Here is a 25,865-nt window from a genome sequence, read left to right as displayed (position 1 = left end):
TCTCTAATTGAGTCGCAGGTCACTGTGCTGTGAGTGGCTAAGTCGCCTGGTAACCCAGGCAACATGAAGGCAGCAGACACTGTGTTCTCCAAGCTTGGTCTAAGAGACACCCTTTGGCTGGGGCTCCCATGGGATTGGCCTAAGGAGCCAGACGGTCCTGAGACAAACCATTAATTATGTATTGGAAGTTGGTTGGTTGGGTCCTTTTCTCTTTCTCTAAGCACCCAAAAGTCTTATGCTGCTTGTCATCTTCCCTCACGGCTCCCCTCACACACCCTAGCAATATCACACACTTCAAGTGTTTTATGAAAGTATGCCATAAATACAGAAAAGCATGGCACACCATGTTATTAATCTTCCCTTGTACCCTCCCTGGCCTCCTCCAACAAAAGAAAGCTAAAGAATCCCCCACCCTCTGTTTTCCTCTATTAAACTTAGTTCATTCACACGTGGAAGGTCTACTTCATCCAGGCAGGGCTAGGCTAGGGCTGCAAAGATGAGTGAGTCTGCAAAGAAGCCACAGTCCCAGGGTGAAGTTAGGCAAGGACCCAAACAATGCTGACACCATGGAGATGGGCCCTGTTAGGGAATTCTTTGCTTTTTTGCAGGGAGAGAGGTCAACAGAAGGATCCAGGGAGGAGGTGATGCTTAAGGTATGTCTTAGAGTCTGCCACATGGGAGACAGGGCAGGAAGGAAAATCAACACAGAGAGACCAACATGTTCAAAGACCCTGAGGAGGGAGAGAGTAGAGAGCACGTCTGGGTAGAGCACCAAGCAGCTTGGTTAGAGGAGCCCAGCTGAGCACACCTTCTGTAAGAAGCTAATACCGCTTTTACAATACACACCAGTGTCTACACCAAATGAACATTCTACCATGCCAGGTTTTCATGGATTTCATTCCCCTGCAGTCTCACTTCCCATAGTCTCTTTCCTTAACCCTTCTGAGCGTGGCCTGGTTCCCGCTCCTGCCTGCTCCCTGTGGCAGTGTCCGACTGAAACCAGCCCAGCTGTCCCAGAGACGTGATGTCTACTGTTTTTTGGATAAACATGAAAATTGACCCTCTCATCTAAGATTGAAACTTACATTTGTCTTATCTGAATTCCTTCCTCAGGAAACTGACCCTTAGGCACCCAGTTAGTATCAAGGAACCGAAACTCACCAGACCACCACATCCACACAATTAGATGCCAGACCCTTCATCCATCATGACTCCAGTTTAGCAGCTTCTCTTCCTTACCCCTCCCCCATTCCTGTTTTCTCACATATAGTTACATTTCCTTCCTGCTATGTAAACCCCTAAGTTTAGTCAACTGGTGGAGGAGACAATTTTGAGAATGATTTCCCGTATATATATTATATTTTAATATATTAAATTTGTATCATACTTTAGACATTTGCATCAAACAATTAAGTTTTATATTTTATCTCTTACACATTTTCCTATGTGATTAAATGTTCTTTGAAAACATTTCTTTTTGGCTTACATAAAATAAAATTTACTCTTTTTCATGTACAGGGCCGTGAGTGTTGACAAACACTTGGATTCATGCAATCTCCACCACAATCAAGACACAGAGCAGCTCCATCGCTCCCAAAATTTTTCTCAGTGTCACTTTGCAGTCAGCGCCTCCTTCTAGTCCTGATCATTCTCAACCCCCACAATCACTGGTCTGCTCTCTGCTACTATAGTTCTGCCTTCTCGAGGATGTCATATAAATAGAATCATACAGTTGGTGGCCTTTTGGTGCGGCAGCTCTCACATTTGGGTTTCATCCATATTGCTGCATATATCAAGGTAGTTACCTTTATTGCTGAGTAGTATTCCATGGTGTAGATTTACCAGTTAGTTTATTCATTCACCATCTGAAGGACATTTGAATTGGTAAACATGGCTTTTACTTGTTGAATGATACTCCATTCTACAAATATACTAAAACCCGTGTAAATAGTTCTGATATGGTTTGGCTCTGTATCCCCACCTAAATTTCATATTGAATTGTGATCCCCAGTGTTGAAGGTGGGGTCTGGTGGGAGGTGATTGGATCACGTAGGTGATTTCTGATGGTTTAGCACCATCCCCTAGTGCTGTCTCATGACAGAGTTCTCACGAGATCTGGTTGTTTGAAAGCATGTAGCACCTCCCCCTTCACTCCCTTCCTCCTTCTCTGGCCATGTAAGACATGACTGCTTTCCTTTTGCCTTCCATGATGATCGTAAGTTTCCTGAGGCCTCCCCAGCCATGCTTCCTGTAAGCCTGTGGAACAGAGAGGTGAAGCCAGCTGGCCTTCCTAGGTCGAGAGGGGACTTGGAGAGCTTTTCTGTCTAGCTAAAGGATTGTAAATGCACCAATCAGCACTCTGTAAAAACACATCAGTCAGTGCTCTGTGTCCAGCTAAAGGATTGTAAATGCACCAATCAGCACTCTGTGTCTAGCTAAAGGATTGTAAACGCACCAATCAGCACTCTGTGTCTAGCTAAAGGATTGTAAATGCATCAGTCAGCACTCTGTAAAATGGACCAATCAGCGCTCTGTAAAATGGACCAATCAGCAGGACGTGGGTGGGACCAAATAAGGGAATAAAAGCTGGCCACCGAGCCAGCAGTGGCAACCTGCTTGGGTCCCCTTCCACATTGTGGAAGCTTTGTTTTTTCGCTCTTCACAATAAATCTTGCTGCTGCTCACTCTTTGGGTCCGCACTACCTTTAAAAGCTGTAACACTTGCCGCCAAGGTCCGCAGCTTCATTCTTGAAGTCAGCGAGACCACGAACCCACCAGAAGGAAGAAACTCCAGACACATCTGAAGGAACAAACTCTGAACACACCATCTTTAAGAGCTGTAACACTCACTGCAAAAGTCCACGGCTTCATTCTTGAAGTCAGCGAGACCAAGAACCCAGCGGAAGGAACCAATTCCGGACACAGAACTGTGAGTCAATTAAACCTCTTTTTTATTTTTATTTTTGTAAATTACCCAGTCTTGGGCAGTTCTTTATAGCAATGCAAGAACAAACTAATACAAGTTCCAAACAGTTTCAGTAAATATGTAAATATTACTGGATATTTTGGTTTTTTCCCTCATTATAAGTAACTATTATGGCTGGATGTGGTAGCTCACGCCTGTAATCCTAGCACTTTGGGAGGCTGAGGTGGGTGGATCACCTGAGGTCAGGAATTCGAGACTAGCCTGGCCAACATGGTGAAACCCCATCTCTACTAAAAATACAAAAATTAGCTGGACATGGTGGCAGGCACCTGCAATCCCATCTACTTGGGAGGCTGAGGCAGGAAAATCGCTTGAATCCTGGAAGCGGAGGTTGCAGTGAGCTGAGATCTCCCCACTTCACTCCAGCCTGGGCAAAGGAGCGAAACTCTTGTCTCTCAAAACAAAAAGGAACCGTTAACTGAACATCTTTATACCAAATAAATGAAAACTTTGCAGACCATATATGCATACATTTATATAGTATACATATGTCTTAAGCAATCAACAAGCATGCAGTGTCCGTGCTGCTGGAGATATAGGAAAATATAGATTATATAAAATACAGCTTTATTAGAATTCTCTAAAAATGTTTGATAATATGCAAGCAGTCTGACTCCCAATGCTTTGTGTCATTATACAAATAAGAAAATAACTTGCTTTAATTCTAATGCAGCATTTTTTAACCTGCTAAATAGAACTAATTTCTTGTTTCTAAAATCCTGAACATATGCCTCATTGAAACACCATTTTCAGGACATCGTTTTCCCAGCAAAAAGCTTCTTTAGATAACAGAATCATTTGGTATACACAGAACACGAATGATGACTGCAAGGGGAGGCTGCAGGGCTGGAGGAGGGTTAGAGCAACACAGTTTCCAGTTACAGCTGAGTCGCGGAAGCCAGCACCAGAAGGAGGGGAATGATAAGACCCGCACTTTGTTCTGTATAAAGACTTGGGGCTTTTCTTTGAGTAGCGGCTGCTGCCCTGCAAATTAACAAGGAAATAGAGAAAGTGTCAGTATTGGTGTATGGAATCTACACTCAAAAATATATGTGCAGTATTAGTCTCTTTTCTGGTTAGCGCGGAGCGAGAAGCCATGAGCAGCAAAGTCTCCCGTGACACCCCGTAGGAGGCGGTGCGCGACGTCCTGCACCGAAACCAGCGCAAGCACCCCAAGTTTCTGGAGACGGTGGAGTTGCAGATCAGCTTCAAGAACTATGACTCCCCAGAAGGACAAGCGCTTCTCGGGCACCGTCAGGCTTAAGTCCACTCCCCGCCCCAAGTTCTCCATGTTTGTCCTGGGTAACCAGCAGCACTGTGACAAGGCCAAGCCTGTGGATTTCCACCACATGGAAAACGAGGTACTGAAAAAACTCAACAAGAATAAGAAACTGGTCAAGAAACTGGCCAAGAGTATGATGCATTTTTGGCCTCAGAATCTCTGATCAAGCAGATCCCACGAATCCTCGGCCCAGTCCTAAATAAGGCAGGAAATTGCCCCTCCCTGCTCACACACAAGGAAAACATGGTGGCCAAAGTGGATGAGATGAAGTCCATAATCAATTTCCACATGAAGAAGGTGTTATGTCTGGCTGTAGCTGTTGGCCACGTGAAAAGGACAGACAATGAGCTTGTGTGTAACAGTTACCTGCCTGTCAACTTCTTGGTGACATTGCTCAAGAAAAACTGGCAGAATGTCCGGGCCTTATATATCGAGAGCACCATAGGCAAGCCCCAGTGCCTATATTAAGGCACATTTGAATAAATTCTACTGCTACCAGTATAAAAAAAAAAAAGCAAATTGTGCACACTGTGGAGAAATGTACATAGTATATAGGAAGTTATAAAGTGGAAAGTAAAAGTCTCTTAGTCTCCCCATTTGCACTTTCCATAGAAAACCAACTTTGATAGTTTGAGTTCTCTTTCCAGGAATGCAATGCACACATGCATGCTAAACCTGCTCAATATAACTAATTCCTATTTCTGCAATCCTGAGCACACACGTCATTGAAATACCATCTCAAGACATTGTTTCCTGAGCAAAAAGCTTCTCTAGACAACAGGACCTGCTGCTGCCCTGCAAATTATCCTTAGATGTCTTTAGATATCCTTTTATCTAAGCACAAATGGAATCTGCAACGTGCGTTCTTCACCTAACATCATATTTTGAACATGCTTCCATATTGGTACACAGGGAGTTAACTCATTCTTCCTTGTGGATGAATTCTTATTATACGGATGGAACACAGTGTTAGCCAGGTTTCCTACAGATGGCTATTACATGATCAGAGTTTAAGTGGTGAAGAAAAACCTGTCCTAACATGAAGACATCAACAGAGGGCCTGCCCAAAATATGGACCCTATTCATAGTAAACAGTATCTGGCCACTGGGTTTGTAAAAACAGAAATTACTGAATTCTTTTAAACCAACTAAAAGATGAATTTTTAAAATTATGAAACCATCTAATGTTGGCTTGGAAATATATCCCATGGCTCTGGACTAGTGGCCCTGTCCTTAAAAGTTCCTGACTCCATTTGAATGCTGGTCCTCTCTTCTTTTTTGCTAAAGAAATCTGACCCACAGGTTTGTATTAGTGTTCCACCTACCGGACATTTTCTACAATTGCACCTGTGATGCAGTTAATGTCCCAGACTCGATTCACTCAAAATTTAAAATTACTTTTGCTTTCAAATAATTAACTAATTAACATAAGGTTACATTTTTCTTTACTTTTTTAAAAAATAAAATAACACATAATTAGATACACTAATAATGACAGCCTCCCTTCATCTTTTTCCAGCTCCTATTCCTTTGCCTAGAAGGAACCCACAGTTAGGAGCTTGGAGTTTACTTTCTCAGACCTATTTCTATCACTTACATCCATTATCATGCACAAATAGAAACATGCTGTTTTGCTTTCTTCTGGTTTACATGTCTCGGTTCATGTTCTGTGCATTGGTTTGTCACTTTGTAGCTTAAAAACCTTTTCTTGTCAATGTGAGACTATACGTGAGGGGGTAACTGCACTATTTGCAGTTACTTTGATTTTTAAAATTGATTCTTGTTATTACATTTATACACTCAAAAGCCTAATTTTCCCATGCCCTTTTATTTAATTTATAAATCACATTGTTCTATTTAAAAACCTGGTGAACTCTGACAATAACTCTTAAGGATGTGTCACACTTACTTAATTCCTGTGATGTTTTAAACTCAAGTTATTTCAGGTTAAATTATTATTATTATTATTATTATTATTATTATTATTATTATTATTATTATTTGAGACAGGGTCTCATTCTCTCACCCAGGCTGGAGTGCAGTGGCGTGACTACAGCTCACTGAAGCATTGACCTTCCCGGGTTTAGAGAATCCTCCTGCCTCAGACTCCTGAGTAGCTGGGACCATAGGTGCACACCAACATACCCGGCTAATTTTTTGTTTGTTTGCTTGTAGAGGCAGGATGGTCTTGAATGCCTGGCTGGTCTTGAAAGCCTGGGCTCAAGTGATCCTCCCACACTGACCTCCCAAATTGCTAGGGTTACAGGCATGAGCCACTGGGCAAGGCTTCAGGTTATTTTCAACTTAGATACTAAAATATTACATCTTTTTAAAAAAATATTTTAAATGACTTTAAATTAGCAAAACTTTCTCAATTACTTGATTGTAGTAAACCTAATAAATGTATAAAATTTAATCTTAATTCTTTTACAAATTCCAATACTGGTTCAAAACTTGGTAAAATTCTCTTATAACTTCCTACTAAAAATCCCAACCCTAAAATCAGTTACTTGGCTGAGCGTGGTGGTTCACACCTATAATCCCAGCACTTTGGGAGGCCAAGGCAGGAGGATTGCCTGAAGTCAGGAGTTTTGAGACCAGCCTGGCCAACATGGTAAAACTTCATCTCCACTAAAAATACAAAAATCAGCCAGGCATGGTGGCTCACACCTGTAGTCCCAGCTACTTGGCAGGCTGAGGCAGGAGAATCACTTGAACCCGGGACATGGAGGCTGCAGTGATGAGCCAAGATCAATCCACTGAACTCTAGCCTGGGTGACAGAGCGAGACAATATCAAAAAAAAAAAAAAGAAGAAAGAAGGAAGGAAGGAAGGATGGAAGGGAGGGATGGAGGGAGGGAGGGAGGGAAAAGAAAATTTTCCAGTGTTGCTGGCTTGCCCCTCCAGTCTCAGCCACTTGAAAGGATGAGGCAGGAGGATCACTTGAACCCAGCAGGTTGAGGTTACAGTAAGCCATGATCACACCACTGCACTCCATGCCTGGGTGACAGAGCGAGAACTTGTCTCCAAAAAAAAAAAAGAAAAAAGAAAAAGAATTAGTTACTTAATAGTAACCCATATACTGGCATCACAGGTTTAATCCAACAGCTGTTCTTATATGCTACATTCTCTAAAATATTGCTAATAATTAAATACCAAAATATACAGATTGTCCCTAAATTTACCACAAAACTATTAATAAAATGGGTGGATTTACATCAAGAGTTGTTTATTTCATTTGAAACCTTTGCAGATTAAAAGCCCTTTACCCCACTATTCCTAAACAAGTAGAGATGAGTAATCCTGTCTCTGTGGCCTGGGGCATTTAGGATAGAGACTTCCAGCTAAGTTAAGAGATCTGATGTTTGCCTTTGGCCCTTAGTGCCACACTGAGTCCTCATTCCAGTACTATATGTCTGTTTTCTCATATCATCACCAATCCTGCAGATTAAAAGTCTACTGAATTTTTGGCTAATATTATAACCTATAAGCACTAAGGTTGGTTTTTTCCCCTTGGATTATTCCTGGGGTCTTCTGCTTGCTGTATGATTATCCTACCATTGTCTTTAAGGGCTACATTCTACTCCCTCCAGTAAGTGTACCCTTTGATGTAACTATTTACTTGTCAGTGGATATTTGAGTCCAGTTCCCAGTATTTCAGTATTATAAAGAATGCTCTGGCTAACGTATTTGAGCATGTAGGTTGTATGCACATTTCAAATCACTTCTTTGGAATAGGGCACCAAAAGTACCCTAAAGTGTGACCTAGGTCAAAGACTGTGATATTTTTCTCATTCTTGACACATATTGTCAAATTGTTTTCCCAAAGCACTTTATCAATTTACAGTGACATCAAGCATTGAATAACATCTCTAAAACATTTTTCTGCTATGTTTTAATGTATGCCAAAAAAGTTTAGGTGAAAATGACACCTCGTTAAATTTGTATTCCACTATTATTAGAGTGATTAAATAATTTCGTATATTTGCTATTTGTGGTTTCTCTTTGGTAAATTACCTATGACTATTCACTGCTAGAATGTTTAAAAAAGAGATTAGTAAAATTCCTGCCAGGGTGATGAAAGTTGGTGAAAAACTTGGCAGAGTGAAAGAGAGTTTTATCCTTGACATTCAAAGGAATCGGCCAGAATTGTCAAAAATGTCTACCAACAGTCACTGAAAGAATGCCCACACACAGGGAAGAACAGGTCAGGAACTGCAAACCCCTTACTTACCTGCTGTGGTTGTGAGCCCCAGGGACATTTTAAGGCAGTGTGGTGTGGTAGGAAGAATGAGAACTTTACACACAGACAAACCTCAGTTTTGCTTCGGCCTCTGAGTAACATTAAGTGATCACTTAATCCTTCTGAACCTCAGCATCATTGATGACAATCAAACTGTCTTCCTTCTAGGAATGTGGTTGGAGTAAAATGAGACGATGACTCCAGAGTGCCAGCTGGAAGCCTGACACTGCAAAGTGCTCAGAAATACTGAGGAAAACTCGGGAGGCTGAAGCAGGGGAATTGCTTGAACCCAGGAGACGGAGGGTGCAGTGAGCCGAGATCACGCCACTGCACTCCAGCCTGGGCAACAGAGCGAGACTCCATCTCAAAAAAAAAAAAAACAAAAACAAAAACAAAAAAAAAAAAACGAGGAAAAGTGAAAAGAGCTACCCTCGTTCTCCTTATTCTTCCTGTAGCAGGGGAGCTAACCCAAGGCACTGGTGCTAGGATGGCACCATTTGCCCATTTCAGGAATGGTGGTGTAGGGTGCAGTGGGTTTTACAACAAGGAATTTTACATGGTCTGTTTCTGTATAGGTTGACAGTCTGATTAATGAGACAAAGAGTAAAACCATACAAACCTAAGTAATTCTAACACCACAGACACTTCCCTATCCAAGCCTTATGAGGTTCCAGGCTCCTTAGAAAGTCTATACCACTAATCTTTGCAACAACTTTATTCCCCCTTTTCCACATAAGTGAGCCACACAAGGATTCTTTTTCTTGCAATCAAAATGTAGACCTTATGCATATGCAGCCTCTGGGCACTTCTCTGAAGCTGTTGTAGAGCATTTGTCATTCCTTCTGGCTGCCCAGCACCTTTGAACATCGTTCTTCTTAAATCTATGCCTTTCCAGGGTAGAATCCAACCATTCATTCGTTCATTCATCTATTCATCCATTCATTCATTCCTAAGTGTCTACCGAGTTGCAAGTTCTGTTTTAGGTCCTTAGAATACCATCATCAGTGAACAAAACAGGTCAAAGTCCCTGACCTCCTGGAGCTCATGTTCTGACAGGTGGGAGGCGCTAAAGAATGAACTTGCAAGCATGGGCAATATAGTGAGACCTCATCTCTACAAAAGAAAAAAAAACAAAACAAACTTTAAAAGTTAGCTGGAGTAGTGGTAAGTGCCTGTATCCCCAGCTATTTGGGAGGCTGAGGTGGGAGGATCACGTGAGCCCAGGAGGTCAAACCTGCAGTGAGCCGTGATTGTGCCACTGCACTACAGCCTGGGTGACAGAGAGAGACCTCGTCTCAAAAAAAAAAAAAAAAAAAAAAAAAGAATGCACTTCACAAGTAGGTCAGTCAGAAGATAAACACTATAAAAAAGAAAAAAAATGCAGTCACATGAGGGTTTTGAAGAGCCACAGTTGTGAGATGGAGGCTATGATTTTAAATATTGAGATCAGGGATCAGGGTAACCTCATGGAGGCTTCGTAGATAAGAAAACTGACAATTTCAGATCATCTGACTAACTCAGTAAGAACAGAGTGCTTACTGCTGCCAAAATGGTGTTTCCACAGGCTGATGAGCAGGAAAGCATATGACATCTTATGGGAAGTGGATCAAAACTAGCCTTGAATAAAAATTCCAGATGAGAAGCTGTGGGTGATGTGTCTGGAAAGAGTATGATGAACCTGGAAGATGGGACTAGAAGTCTGAACTTGGTAGTAGGTAACTTTGGAGGTTTTTGAGGAGCAGCGACATGAGGGTGGACTTCATTTTCAGGTGAGGAAAGGAAAGACCCAGGTTCACAGGCTATCCTTTACCTTCTGTGAAAGGACTCAGAAACGATGCATGCCAAATTCACAGGGAACGAATAGCATTAAAGAATGAGGAGAGGACTTAAATCCATCACCGAACCCTGGGATGTTGGCTCCTAGAATACATGCTGGAGATGATGGGTCTGTTGTCCTAATTTCCAGCCCAAAGAGCAAGACATCTTCCAGAGTGAATTTTGACAGTTCTCAGACTCCTTCAGATCCTGGTTCTGCCTGCACTAGCTGGGTGGTCTTGGGTGAGTCCTTCATTAACTTTTCTGAGCCAGAGTTTCTTTGCTTCTGAAGGGAGAATATGAACCTACCCACATTGGATCAAATAAAAGTCTGGCTTCTGTCTAAATGACAGTGGCTTAGAGAAGATAGATGTTTATTTCTCTCTCAGTAACTCTCCAGGGCTGGTAGAGTGATGCCATGGTACAGAGGCACCCGGCTTCCTTTTGCTGTGTTACTCTGCCACGCCCAGTTGAAGACGCTCACCTCCACATCTTGTGGGCCCATATACCAGCCAGCATAAAAGGAGAAAGGGAATGTAAGTCCCTTCCTTTCAAGTGCTAAACCCAGAAATTGCACATGTCACTTGGCCACAGTGGGTAGAGAGGCTAGGATCATTATTCTTGATAGCCATGAACCATCTAAAATTCAAGGGTTCTATTACTAAATGAAAAAGAGAATAAGAACTATATGGGGATGACAAGCCAGCTCACCAATGCATGTGCTTTCTCTCTCTCTCTCTCTCTCTTATTTTATTTTATTTTTTGAGATGGAGTTTCACACTTGTTGACCGGGCTGGAGTGCACTGGTGCAATCTCGGCTCACTGCAACCTCTGCCTACTGGGTTCAAGTGATTCTCCTGCCTCAGCCTCCCAAGTAGCTGAGGTTACAGACACGCACCACCACTCCTGGCTAATGTTTTGTATTTAGTAGAGATGGGGTTTCACCATGTTGGTCAGGCCGGTCTCGAACTCCTGACCTCAGGTGATCCACCCGCCTCAGCCTCCCAAAGTGCTAGGATTACAGGCATGAGCCACCACACCCAGCCTGACTCTCTTTAATGTACTGGTTATTCAGATAAACATATTATTTTATGTAGTGCACAGAGCAAATGCCTAGCATATAGTTGCTGTGCACTCTGATTAGTTCTCTTCCCTTGTAGATGGAAGAACGGATCCTACAGGCATAGATGGTGCACCCACTATGTGCAACTGTAATGAAAAATACTAAGAGAAACACAAAGAGGAAGGCAGAGTGAGGCAGGCAGATGGTACAGAATGAACGATAGCAGGGCTAGGAAGAGTAAAGCGCTGTCATCAGGTTGTGTACAAAGTCCTTGGAAGCAAAGAGAAGGGAGTTCCTCAATCAACGTGGAGAATGAGGAAAGCCTCACAGAGCAAAGAACACTTGAGTTGGATTGTCAGGATAAGTATGATGTTAGTAAATAGATTTCGGAAAAGAATTCAAGTGGAGGGATCAGAAATCTTCCTGCCCACACAAACTGAAATGACAATAATGCACTATGTTTTACCCCTAAGATGGGCTAAAATGATAGGCTATAGGTACAGGCACAGATACAGGTATGGATATAGAAAATACATAGTGTGGAGGAGTGGAGAACGGGCACTCCTAGCATATACTGGTGGTGGAAGTGTATGCTGGCACAGCCTTTTTGAAACATATCAAAATTTCTCAGAACATATCAAAATTTAAAATACACACACATTCTTTGACTCAGCAACTCAATTTCTGGGAATCTATCCTACACAAATACTTGCACAACAGCTTAAAGTATATAATCAAGGATTATATTTCAGCATTGTTTATAATAGCAAAACAACTACTATAACAACATACAACCAAGCCAGCCCATGACTCAGAAAGGATTACATAAAAGGTGGTGTGGGCCGGGCGTGGTGGCTTATGCCTGTAATCCCAGCACTTTAGGAGGCCAAGGAAGGCGGATCACAAGGTCAGGAGATCGAGACCATCCTGGCTAACACGGTGAAACCCCGTCTCTACAAAAAATACAAAAAAATTAGCCGGGCGTGGTGGCAGGCCCCTGTAGTCCCAGCTACTCGGGAGGCTGAGGCAGGAGAATGGTGTGAACTCAGAAGGCGGAGCTTGCAGTGAGCCGAGATTGCGCCACTGCACTCCAGCCTGGGCGATAGAGCGAGACTCTGCCCCCCGCCTCCCAAAAAAAAAAGGTAGTGTGACCATCCTACAGATTGCTCTACAGCCACTAACAGACTAGGACAGAAGTATGAACAAACTTTAAAGGGTGGCCCCATTACACCAGCAAGTGAAGAAAGCTCACAGCAGGACGTTATGTGTAGTGTGATTGCTTTTTGTACAAAAACTAAGACAGATACATATAAATAAAAATAAGGCCAAACCAGAATCCAATGAGCACACTTACATCTGCCTCTGATAATATGTTCATGTTTGTGAACTGAAAACTTCTGAAAGGAGATGGTTATCTTCAGAAAGAACGATTTGGGTTAAGACATTTACTTACGACTTTAAGGCACAGTCAGGATGGGTGCTGTGGTCCACGCACTGTAAGAGCTTCACTGGTCTACAGAAAGAAAATAATATTTAAGGGATTATTTAAATTACTTTCATCCATCAAACATTTATGGCTTGCCTGAAAAGTCCTGGAGATACAGTAGTCTCTGACCTCAAATAATACACAAACTATTTCCTCTAAAAATATTAGTGGCCCAGCACGGTGGCTTACACCTGTAATCCCAGCACTTTGGGAGGTTGAGGCAGGAGGACTGCTTGAGGCCAGGAGTTTGAGACCAGCCTGGGCAACATAGTGAGACCCTGGCTCTACAAAAAAAAAAAAAAAATCTAAAAATTATCTGGGTGCAGACGCTCATGCCTATAGTCTCAGCTACCCAGGAGGCTGAGGCAGGAGGCCCAGGAGTTCAAGGCTGCAGTGAGCTATGATCGCACCACTGCACTCCAGCCTGGATAACAGAGTGAGGCCCTGTATCTAGAAAAAGTAAAACAAATAAAAATATTAGCCAGCATTTATCAAGCACTTCCTACGTACCAAGACATTTGATTATATCTTTTGTAAGGATCATGTCATTTAATCCTCATAACAACCAAATGGAATAGGTGCTTTATCTTCTCCAGTTTACAATTGAGAAAGCTGACCACAATAACCCACCCAAGTTCTCACAGTAGCAAGTTGAAGGGCTGAACTTGAACTATGCAGGCTGACTCTAGGGCCTGAGCTTCTAACCATTTCTGTACGCACGTACAACACGTACGACCTGATAAGTACTTTAGGCAGAAGGTTGGACTTGAACCACATGGGTGATGGCCAGTGCTCAGGCATCAGAAAGGAAAGCTAACTTGCTGTGCACAATAGAGGGAGAAGATGTGAAGTTCCAAGGCACCAGGAGGGGAAGGGAAGCAGCAATGAAGACAGGAGCCAGGTCTTGGTGGCACACGGGGAGTTAGGTAGGAGGCAAGCCTAGACAGGATCTCTGTGGCACGATCACTGCAGGGGACTATGGAAGAACAGGAACGTGATATTGTTGTCTCTATGGCATGCCATGTCTTCTGTCCTTGACTCAGCTACCTTTCAGTAGTGTCTACTTGATGCACATATTTTTATTTTTTATTTATTTTTTATTATTATACTTTAAGTTCTAGGGTACATGTGCACAACGTGCAGGTTTGTTACATATGTATACACATGCCATGTCGGTGTGCCACACCCGTCAACTCGTCATTTACATTAGGTATGTCTCCTAATGCTATCCCTCCCCCCTCCCCCTACCCCACGACAGGCCCCAGTGTGTGATGTTCCCTACCCTGTGTCCAAGGGTTCTCATTGTTCAGTTCCCACCTGTGAGTGAGAACATGCGGTGTTTGGTTTTCTGTCCTTGGGATAGTTTGCTCAGAATGATTGTGTCTAGCTTCATCCATGTCCCTACAAAGGACATGAGCTTATCCTTTTTATGGCTGCATAGTATTCCATGGTGTATATGTGATGCACATATTTTTAATAAAAGTAGTTATCTGTCATTGTTTATGCCCAAAAACAGGCATGGAGTTTTCACTGAGTCTGATTCAACACAGTACTGGCAGAAACCAACCAGAAGGTAAGGGAGGCCATGAAAAGATAAGCCCCCTCCAAAATGGGCAAGCACCTCAGGGAGAACTTTCTACTGATGTGGGGCAGAAGGCAATGCCACCTGAATTGTGAGGGGCAGGAGTTTCTCACATCTGGGTTGGAGTTGGATTTGTTATGTTAACCCTCATCACTTTCCCATTTATACCTTTCATTATATCCTCTCTGCTCCTGACACTAACACAGAAACAGCCTATGGGCAGTAAAGAAATGGGAGCTTCCTCATTTCTTTACTGAGTCAGGCCTGGAAGAGAAGAGCCCTGAGGCTGACTGAGGTAGGGACACAATAGAGAGGAAGCACATAAGCCCAGACCCAGGGCAGCCGTGAGGGGCAAGGAGACCTGGGCTCCGGCCCGGCTATTATAACTCAGCCCAATGACATAAAAACAAAGCAAAGTGGTTGTGAATGCAAAAATTTTACCTACAATTTTCTCCATCATTGAGCTTTTTTTGGTTGTTGTTTGTTTGCTTGTTTTTGAGGGGGCGATGGCTAGGGGTTTACTTTGTTTTATTTTGAGACCAGGTCCTGCTCTGTCACCCAGGCTAGAGTGCGGTGGCACCATCATAGCTCACTGTTCCCTTGAACTCCTGGGCTCAATCAATCCTCCCACCTCAGCCTCCCAAATAGCTGGAACTACAGGTGCATGCTACTGCACTTGGCTATTGAGCTGTTTCGGATTAAGAACTGATTTTTTTTTTTTTTTTTGAGACGGAGTCTTGCTCTTGTCACCCAGGCTCTTGTCACCCTGACTCACTGCAACCTCCGCCTCAAGTGATTCTCCTGCCTCAGCCTCCCGAGTCGCTGGGATTACAGGCACCAGTCACCACGCGTGGCTAATTTTTGTATTTTTAGTAGAGACGGGGTTTCACCATGTTGGCCAGGCTGGTCTCGAACTCCTGACCTTGTTATCCGCCCGCCTCGGCCTTCCAAAGTGCTGGGATTACAGGTATGAGCCACTGCACTCGGCCAAGAATTGAATGTTTTTTAAAATGTACTACTGGAGCTTCGATTAAGGAAGGAAGAGCTTGGTAGCAGGAGGGAAAGAGCGTGCGTTGAGGCCATGCAAAGCTGGGTTCAAAACTCAGCTCTGTCACTGAGTTTAAAGCTTAAAGACAGATAAAACTGATAAATGGCATTATAAATCTAGAGAGTGGTTACTATGGGGGTGGTGACCAAAAGAGGCCAATGGGAGCCCCTGGGGATGCTGAGTATGTTCTGTTTATTGGTCTGAGGGCTGGTTGCAGGTATGCACTAAATGGGGGAAACTTCATCCACCTGTGTACTCATGGTTTGTATATTTTTCTGTACATAGATTATATTTCCAGAAAAGGACATTTGCCTTGTTTTGTTTTCAAAAGGGGGTGATAAACAATATCTAACTTTTGAGAGCATTGGCAATAATTTATGAGTAAAAGGTACAGATAACAGAATAGCCTTGAGGGGCTCCTTGTCTTGAGGAGGCATGGAGTGGGAGGGAGTGGTTCACACGTTTAGGGTGCTTTGCTCAGCTGGGAGAATGATCCAGCCCATGGGGCTGCTGGCAGGCAGAGAGTGGCAGAGAAGCAGGATAATCAAGGGTGTTAGGCAACAAAAGACCACTGAAGTCATTTCCACCCAGCAACACTCAGAAATGTTCAAGAAAACCACTCAGTTTTTGCAATGTTGGATTCCAGCCCCTTGCAGAATCAGCAGGTCCACAGTCTTAGGGGCTGGGGCAGAGAGAGCCAGAGGCAGGCGTTTGAGTCCAGAGATGGCTTGCAACTACCTTAGGGCTTGAGCCAAATTTTTTTTTAAAAAAAATGTCCAAGCAACAAGGCCCACAAATGATACCTGATTATAAATATAGAAAGTGTCTGGCCCATAGCTGCTCACCAAGTGGTAGTTATTATTATTTTCCTATTGGTCTGTGGTCAAGATGTGTCTGTAAATATCTCAAACAAGCTCCCACCTTAGCACCGGTCATACACAGGGATCCCACAGAGATCCAAAGACATAGGAACCTCAGTCCCTGTACTCCAGCGTCTCACTGCACAGTAAGCACAGTGAGGAGAGAACTGGGCATGAGCAAATGAGAAAGTGCTGCTCTGTGTGTTCTTTAAACGTCCAGTGCCGTGAAGATGGACTCTGGACAGCAGTGGTTGGGGCCCTGGCCAAACTCAGGCCAGAAAGTGCTCCTTGCCTCCACACCGAGAAGCCACCCGGAAGACACCATGGCCTTCAGAGCTGAGAGCCATCAATACCCTTTCAGCAGCCCACCTCCTCCAAAATCATACACCACCTCTACAAGAGCACATTGATATATAGGCCACCTACCGGTAATCATTAATACAGCTGTACTGGAACCCCATGTCCTTCAGCCTCTTTTCCAGGACTTTCATGCTGCCTTCCCCACAGGATTCCCTAAAACATAAAAATATATAATTAAAAAGTAAGCAAATAAGAGGAGGAAGAGGAAGTTGTTTCTGGGTTAAACATAATTTCTTTTGACCATGTGCTCCTGGATATTCTACTCTCAGAAAGAAAACTGGAATGTCTCTGGTTTAAAAAGGGCTGCTTCCGGTAAACCTGCAGGACCCAGGAGACGATGCTCTGAGGACCCCAGCACTGGGCCTGAAGCTGGGCAGCCAGGAGCACTGGGAGAGCCAGGGCCAGTGCATGTGCGTGGTGTCAGCCACCTGTGCAGTCTGTCCCCAGACAGTGACACATATCTGCAATGCGCTCCAGGGGCTCGACACAATGCTACCTGCCAATTTGTTCACCTTACACTACAGTATATTCATGTGAAGTTTTAAGTAACTACCAAAACATACAAATTTTAAAATATTAGAAAATGCAAATAAACGAAAATTTAAAAAAATTACCCCAAATCTCACACCCCTAGAGATAGCTCTGTTAACATTTTGGTGTATATAGGTCTAGTCTTTTAGAATATATTTATTTCTGCAAGATTTTAAAAATACAGCAAAGGGTCTTTGCTGTCCAATGTGTTTTGTAGTCTGCTTTAGCTCCTGTCTCTGTGTGTGTGTGTATACACACACTTCTCTGCCATTATTTTTAGCTCCAGCATGGCCTCCCTTACATAAACAGACCATAACTCATGGAACCCGTCCTCTCTTGTTGAAGACCTAGATTGATTCTTTCATTTTGATACCATTTACACTACAACAAACTTTGTTGCTGTGGAGTCCTAATTAGGAAAAAGGAGCCAGGCTGGCAGGAGCAGGGGAAAGCCAAAAGACAAAGCAGATAAGCTGTAAGTCTACCTTCTTCATGGTCCAGGACACATAGGCTTCCTGCACAAATAACTCACAACCTTCCCATGCCCACCTATCACCAGACGCTCAGCTGATAGAAAAAGGCAAGTTAGCTCACTGCAACCTTGGCATTATCAGAACTGCACAAGTGCTCTTCAGCACACAGCACAAGCACCATTCTGCAAAATGCCCAGTAAGCCTTTGTCTCCATGCAGTCAGCTCGTCTCTTGCTGACCTGCCAGTTGCATCCTTGCAACGTATTTTCATACTTTCTCTAATAAATCTATCTTTCTTTACCTACAACTGTCTTGGTAAATTCTTACCTCCCATGCCACCAGCCCAGTCAGTCACTGATTGGAACTTCATTTTCCTACACATTATTAATTATTTGTTCCCTTGGCATAAATTCATGAAAGTAGGTTTTCTGGCATCAAAGATTTGAATCCATTTTAAGGCTTTTATATGAACGGCCAAATTACACCCTGATAAAGTATGAGAGTGTCAATTTCCCACACTCGTACCAACAGTGATTCTTGCCCACTTTCACTAATGGTCACAATTAAGCAGGGAGAATTTACAAACGCAAACAGAGGTAGATACACAACACCACCAGCTGTGGTTATTAGGCATGGTATATTACAGGCAGGACCCTGAGTTTACATGAAATGGGATGGTAAACAGCCTCACCACCATCAAATTAATAGAGGGGGAGTGTACAGGGAGGAAATGAGCAATTGGAAATTTTTACAGAAGTGGAATTCCAGGCATTATAGGAATGAAGAAAGCACAGTGTTGAATAACATCATTTTTTAGAACTTTGCCAATACCCGGGAAAATGCCTTACTCGGGGCCAGGCTCACTACTTAGAATTTCTTTTTAGTAAGCAACGACATCTAGGCTGCAGGACACCTGGACACAGAGATAAGTGAATGTGTTGTTAAAATAACTATAAAGGCCGGGCATGGTGGCTCATGCCTGTAATCCTAGCACTTTGGGAGGCTGAAGCCTCAGGTGGATCACCTGAGGTCAGGAATTCAAGACCAGCCTGGCCAGCATGGTGAAACCTTGCCTCCACTAAAAATACAAAAAATCAGCTGGGCGTGGTAACGGACACCTGTAATCCCAGCTACTCGGGAGGTTGAGTCAAGAGAATCACTTGAACTCGGGAGGCGGAGGTTGCAGTGAGCTGACATCTCGCCACTGCACTCCAGCCTGGGCAACAAGATAGATACATTAAAACAACAAGCAAGTATAACTTCTAGAGAGAGCAACTTCTCACAAAAATAAGACCAATGATACACGTTTTTCATGCATGCAAAAATAAGTATAATTTGTCTTCTGAGAAGGGGAATGCAGATCTTGGTATAACTTACGTAATTAAGTAGTTTGCAAATTTATCACAATCTATTGCCTAAGAGACGGGAAAAATAACCCCTTATATGGTGAGTCTTAGAAGGTCCTGGGGGCCAACACGGACACAGGGAATTCACTGAAGTTCTCCTAAACACTTTCAATGGGACCTGCACTCTTTGGGGTTAGTAATACCTTCCTCCATGTAGCACCGAGGGACTGTTCTGAAGGACAAGGCCTCAGCTTGCTTCTGAAGCTCCATCATGGCTGTCCAGCTTTATTTAGGCTGTGGCCTCGTTGGCTTGTCTTTAAACCAAATCAGTTTAACTTTTTTATCCTGAGTTTGTGCCAGCAGTGCTCTTTACTGCTGAGAAGAATGAGTTTAAGTTTACATTTACATGTAAACTCGTGGTTTCCCAGAAAATGTGGATCATAAAAGCTTTCTCAACCAGTTATTCAAGACCCAGTTGAAGAGCTGGTTGTTCTCTGAGAATGACGTCTTAATTATAGAGTCCCTAGGTTAATTCTGAGAACCAGTGGTGAGGGCTTTTGAATTTCAAATGACCAGAAGGAGAAACTGGCTTAGACCCTCACAAATGCATAAGGAACTCACCCATCCAAAGCTACCAAGGTCATTCAGAAAGGAACACTGTCTTCGCTGGCTGAGAAGAATATCCCAGATAAAGGAGGCTTTCTCTCTGGGCTCGGGACTGGCTAGTGGCATTCCCAGAAAGTCAAGCTTTTGTCTTTCTCTACCAACCCCATTAGAAGCAAAGAAGGCTGTCATTTCCCCTAAACTGAAAATGTTAAACGAACTTTATCATATCATATACAAGAAAAACAAACTTGTGCAATTATCATCATCAATATCACCATAACTTACACATTGGGTCCCCCAATTTCATGCATAACCCAGATCTCGATTCGTGTAATTTTTTCCTTCTGGAGATTTGGAATTTCATAATCTGCAAAAAAACTGAGAAACATTTCTTGAAGCGCTAAAGCAATATGATATCTTTTCCATTTCAGTTGTTAATTTACACATTACCTCTCTTAAAAAAAAATAAAGAGGTTTTAGAAGTTTTTCTTCTTTAGCTTTTATTTTTAGGTTACTTTTTATTCCTGTATTCATCAGCTGTTAATGATTTAACTCTATAGACATGGCTCTGATCACCAGGTCATTCATCTGTTTTGCTTTACCTGAATTTACAGAAGCAAGCATGAGATGGGGACTAGGATAATTTTCTTTAGCCTCTATTTAAAACAATTAAATATTTTGGCATTCTCTCTTGTGTTTGAATGTGCTGGTGTTCTTACCCTTTGATGGGATAGGCTCCTGTTGGCTCTGAACCATTCAGCATGACGTGGATCACCCCAGAACTATCCTTGGAATACTACGAGAAGAACCAAGTATTTTTAGCAAATAAAGATGTGACATTTTTCTGCTATGAAATGTGCATTTTTTACAAATTGTCAGTTCTAAATAATGGCAAGGATATGATAAATGTGGCATTTCATATGGCTTAGTAGAAATGCAAACTGGTTTATTTTGGAAAGCAAATTGCCTTGAAATGTCAAAAAACTCATAGACTCAGTAATCCATGTCTGGGAATCTACCCTAAGAAGATAATAGAAAATACACAGTATCTTATCAGCTGGAATAAACTAGCTTATGCTCCCTTAGCAAACAACCTCGAAACTGCAGTGGCTTTAAACAACAATGATTTATATCATGCTCACACTACATGTTTATCACAGGACCACTGGGGTTTTGTTCCAAGTGTCCTCATTCTGGGACACATCTGCAAAATATCTGATTGCCAGGAAAGGGAGGAGACAGTGACAAATCATAGACCACCTCTTAAAGGCTTCCACCCAAAAGTCACACTCCCGCTCGCAACTGATTGGCCAGTGTAAGTCACATGTAAATAATTTCATGAGGCAGGGAGTGCAAACCGTGGGCTCAGAAGACAAGCCAGAAATATTTGGCAAACAGCACTAAGGACTACCAGGAGCATTGTGCACAAAGATGTATAGAGCAGCAATTCCTCATAATACTGAAATATTGTAACTAATACAAAATACTCAACAACAACGGAATGGTAAGTAAACTATGATACTTAAGTGTCTGAAATCTTAACCAGCCGTTAGTAAAAGTCTGTATACAAAGTATTTGCAATAGCATAGGAAGTATTTACTTTCAAAGCAAAACGCAACAGTCATTTGAGGGGCATAGGCTCTACTGTGTTAAAAATACATGGCTGAAGTCCAGGAATTCCCAAGGGAGAGACAGGTCCGCAGAAATTCCAAAATCTCCACTTCAGAATACTACTGGAGCATGTAATTTCCCTCATAAAATGTTTATACTAGAATGAAGGAGGTGTAGAGGTGAAATATGTGGCACTGACGTATAGGTGACTGGATTCACTCCCTAGCAAAGTGATACTCAATACCAAACAATACACTCCATGTCATCCATGTCTTAGATTGCTTCCAAATAGTGCTAACAGTCATAGTTAAATTCTTAAATGCCAATACCTGATCACCACTATGCTAAACGGGTTGCCTTTAGGTGGCAGGAATGTGGGTGATTAATTTATATTTTCTATATGTGTCATTCACTATTATGAGCAGCTATTACACTGACAAAAAGAAAAAAATACTTTAAAAAAATGTGTGCAGAGTCAGGCGCGGTGGCTCACACCTGTAATCTCAGCCATTTGGGAGACTGAGGTGGGCAGATCACCTGGGGTCAGGAGTTTGAGACCAGTCTGGCTAACATGGCAAAAACCCGTCTCAACTAAAAATGCAAAAATTAGTTGGGCGTGGAGACACACACCTGTAGTCCCAGCTACTCGGGAGGCTGAGGTGTGAGAATCGCTTGAACCTAGGAGGTGGAGGTTGCAGTGAGCTGAGAATGTACCACTGCACTCCAGTCTGGGTGACAGAGACAGACTCTGTCTCAAAAAAAAAGATAAAAATAAAAATAAAAAGTATGCCAATGCAATAAGGCTGTATAACGTTGTGGTTGAAAGTCTGATCTCAAGCCAGCCTGCCTAGTTTCAAATCCTAGCTCCCCTACTTGTCAGTTCCATAATCCTAGTAAAGCTTCTTGACCTCTCTGTACCTTACTTTATTACCTGTAAAATAAGGGTGTTAAAAGTCTCTGCCTCATAGGATTGCCATAAAGATGAAACTATTTGGCCAGGCACAGTGGCTCATGCCTGTAATCCTAGCACTTTGGGAGGCTGAGGTGGGTGGATCATGAGGTCAGGAGTTCAAGACCATCCTGGCCAATATGGTGACACCCTGTCTCTACTGAAAATACAAAAATTAGCTGGGCATGGTGGCACATGCCTGTAGTCCCAGCTACTCGGGAGGCTGAGGCAGGAGAATCACTTGAACTCGGGAGGCAGAGGTTGCAGTGAGCCAAGATCGACAGAGCGAGACTCCGTCTCAAAAAAAAAAAAAAAAAAAAGAGATGAAAATATTTAAAATAATGACTGCTAACATTTATTGAATACTTATCTGCTAAAGTTCAAATCTGCTTCCCATCACTATACCACACTACCTCTCCTCTTGCTTCGACTACACAGCAAATGCCAAGTTCTCAAAAAATGTGGGCACTAGTATTAGATTTCCATTATAGAATTGGAGGAAGTATAAGGTGGTGGTTTGCAGCACACTCTTGGAAGTCTGGCAGATCCACTGGGTAAAATACATGGTTCCTTTACATGTAATGTTGACATCTCCCCTGAGTTACTGTTTGATCCCACTTTCAGATGATGACACCTCTGTAGCCTCCCAGTTCTCAATGAGGGGCCCTGGCAGCCACTGCCAACTGACTGGAGTCTGTGCTCAAGATGAAACCTACAGGTAGTGGGAGCAAATGGTGCTCTCTTGGGGTGGGCAGCAGAGCACAATAATAAACAGAATATGTTTTATCTGGGAGGGACCCCCTGCTTAGCTCCAAACTGCAGCCACCATGGAGGATTTGGCCAAGGTCCTTCTCACCCTGACTAACAATCTACCTAGTGGATACCTGAGGATCTAGGGTAGAAGATGGGACTGAAAAAGACATGGATAGTCCTGAAAGGGGGTTGGCGGTGGTGGGTGGAAGTGCCCTGACATCCACCTGGTCAACCTAGCTAATGTTTAATAGTCAACAGCTCTTTGCCAGGCACTGAACTAAGAACTTAACCCTCTTTATTTGTAATCTCTATTCTAATTCTCATGACAGAGAGTGTAAGCTGTAGTCACTGGCATGTTATAGCTACAGATAGCTGTCATCAACTCTGGTGACATCATTCTCTGGGAAACAGACCTACCTTCAGGGGACCATTTCTGTGTCTCCAGCTTATCCTCCATCTCCTATCAGTTCCTCTCCTATTAATATTAGTCTTGTGGACATTTCTGATCCCCACAAATTGATCTCCAGCATCCTAGGGTCTTCCATAAAGCAGGAGTTGCCCCATTTTACGTAGCAATCAAAATCGTTGATTTGAAATACTAATGATAACCAGGACATAATGGAAATAATAATGACTAATTAAAACCCTCATGTATAGCTAACATTTACAGAATGTTTTCTCCGTGCCAGGCACTGCATTAAGCATTTTATTTCCTTAAATTCTCACAACTTTATATAGCAAAGAGCATGAATCATGATGTGGTAAAAGTGGAAAGTGAGGCTCAGAGAAGTTGAGTGATGACCTGGGGCCCAGACTCTGAATGACTATGTTTCATCTCTATGGGTCCCACACATGCTCAACCACTCAGATATCATCCCAGCATTACCTGGATGGATGCCCTTTTCCAAAAGGAATCCACAGGATTATTTTCACAGTCTTCTGATGTAGGGCAGGATTGGTAATCGAGTCCTAAGGGGTAAGTAGACAAACACATTTTATTCCAAAGATTATCTATCTCAGAGAAGAATTAACTTACAATATATCCCAGTTCCATGATGTATACTTAGCTTCCATTCTGTACAATGTGTACAAGTTTAACATCCACAGTTCTTCCCACTCAATCCACAAGGAGCCTGGTGAGGGAACACCTTGTCCATGATACTAAAGACGTTGGTCATTTTGCTCATCACAAATGTGAGGAAGGCAGAGAACTAAATAGCTGGCAAGTGAGTGAGTCTAGCTGACCACTGAGCATCAGCGTATTAGCTGGGTTATTTCTCAACAATGTTTAAAAACCCACAAACAACAACAACAAATACCTTTGCTTTATTGGGAGAAGAGCCGTCTCCAAAAATTTAATTGTTAGCCATTATCTTAGTAGTAAATGCAAGGAAAAAAAGGATTAAGAAAGTGATAATGCTTACCCAGAAACAGAAATTTTATACAATTGAAAAATATATAAAATGTTAAAATGTATTACATTTTAAAATGTTTAAGGACAGATTAAAGACCCTAGCAGATCAATGGGATGTGGGATGTGCTTACCATATACTCTATAAAGAAAAAAAATTTCTAATCTACAAGTTGACCTCATATTCCTAGCAAAAACTGCTATTAATGGCATTATTCGTAGTAGCCAAGATATGGAATCAATCTGTGTCCATCAACTGATTAATAGATAAAATAGACTGTGCACAGTGGCTCATGCCTGTAATCTCAGCATTTTAGGAAGCTGAGGCGGGTGGATTACCTGAGGTCAGGAGTTCAAGACCAGACTAGCCAACATGGTAAAACCCCATCTCTACTAAAAATACAAAAATTAGCTGAGTATGGTGGCACGCATCTGTAGTCCCAGCTACTCAGGAGGCTGAGGCAAGAGAATTGCTTGAACCTGGGGGGCGAATGCTGCAGTGAGCTGAGATCGTGCCACTGCACTCTGGCCTGGGCGACACACAGAGACTCCGTTTCAAAAAAAAAAAAAGGAAAGAAAATATGGCATATATACATAATGGAATACTATTGAGCCATTTGCAACAACATGGATGAACCTGGAGGACATTATGTCAAGTGAAATAAGCCAGGTACAGGAAAACAAATATTGCATGATCTCACTTGGAAGTGGAATCTTCAAAAACTGATCTCATAGAAGTTGGGGGTAGAATAGTGGCTACCAGAGGCTGGAGAGGGGAATGGATAAGGGAGATGGGAAGAGGTTGGTCAACAATATTACAGTTACATAGGAGGAATAAGTACTGGGGCTGTAATGCACAATAGAGTGGCCATAGCTAACAATAGTGTATTGTATATTTCAAAATAACTAGTAGAGAGGATTTTGAATGTCTCACCACAAAGAAATAGTAAATGTTTAAGATGATGGATATGCTAATTACCCTGATTTGATCATTACACAATGTATATATGTATCAAAACATCACATTGTATGCCATAAATATATACAATTTTTTGAGTCAATCAAAAATAAAATTAAAATTAAAAAAAGAACCAAGGCCAGGTACAGTGGCTTGTAATGCCAGTGCTTTGGGAGGCTGAGGCAGGAGGATTATTTGAAGTCAGGAGTTCAAGACCAGCCTGGGCAACATGGCAAGACCATGTGTCTACAAAAATAATTTTAAAAACAGCCTAGTGTGGTGGTGTGTGCCTGTAGTCCAGCTACTTAAGAGGCTGAGGCAAGAGGATCACTTGAGCACAGGAGTTCAAGGCTGCAATGAGCTAGGATCACACCATCGCATTACAGCCCGGGCGGCAGAGTGAGACGCTGCCTCAAAAAATAATAATGATTTTAAAATAAAAATAAATAAATAAATAAAATAAAAAAGAGCTGCTGCCAATGGTTTGGGTTTACTATTTTCTTG

General features: G+C 42.5%; 1 protein-coding gene and 1 pseudogene across 2 annotated transcripts in view; one reads left to right on the top strand and one right to left on the bottom strand.

Moving 5' to 3' along the window:
• Positions 1 to 2,928: 2,928 nt before the first annotated feature.
• BST1 (bone marrow stromal cell antigen 1) overlaps positions 2,929 to 25,865 on the bottom strand; it is a 29,742-nt gene continuing 6,805 nt past the window's right edge. For both annotated transcript variants that reach the window (XM_019025295.4, XM_055385693.2), the window contains exons 4-9: positions 23,879 to 23,961; positions 20,399 to 20,475; positions 19,965 to 20,057; positions 16,791 to 16,877; positions 12,842 to 12,901; positions 2,929 to 3,970 (exon numbers count right to left, since the gene is read on the bottom strand). In XM_019025295.4, coding sequence (XP_018880840.3) covers positions 3,865 to 3,970; positions 12,842 to 12,901; positions 16,791 to 16,877; positions 19,965 to 20,057; positions 20,399 to 20,475; positions 23,879 to 23,961 — 506 coding nt within the window. In that variant the 3' untranslated portion in view covers positions 2,929 to 3,864. The remainder of the gene's footprint in view (positions 3,971 to 12,841; positions 12,902 to 16,790; positions 16,878 to 19,964; positions 20,058 to 20,398; positions 20,476 to 23,878; positions 23,962 to 25,865) is intronic.
• LOC101146028 (large ribosomal subunit protein uL1-like) lies at positions 4,083 to 4,974 on the top strand (annotated as a pseudogene).

The sequence above is a fragment of the Gorilla gorilla genome, chromosome 3 (genome assembly GCF_029281585.2).
Source record: "Gorilla gorilla gorilla isolate KB3781 chromosome 3, NHGRI_mGorGor1-v2.1_pri, whole genome shotgun sequence".
NCBI lineage: Eukaryota > Metazoa > Chordata > Mammalia > Primates > Hominidae > Gorilla > Gorilla gorilla.
Note: the sequence above shows the minus strand (reverse complement) of the source record. Positions and strands in the feature narration are given on the sequence as shown.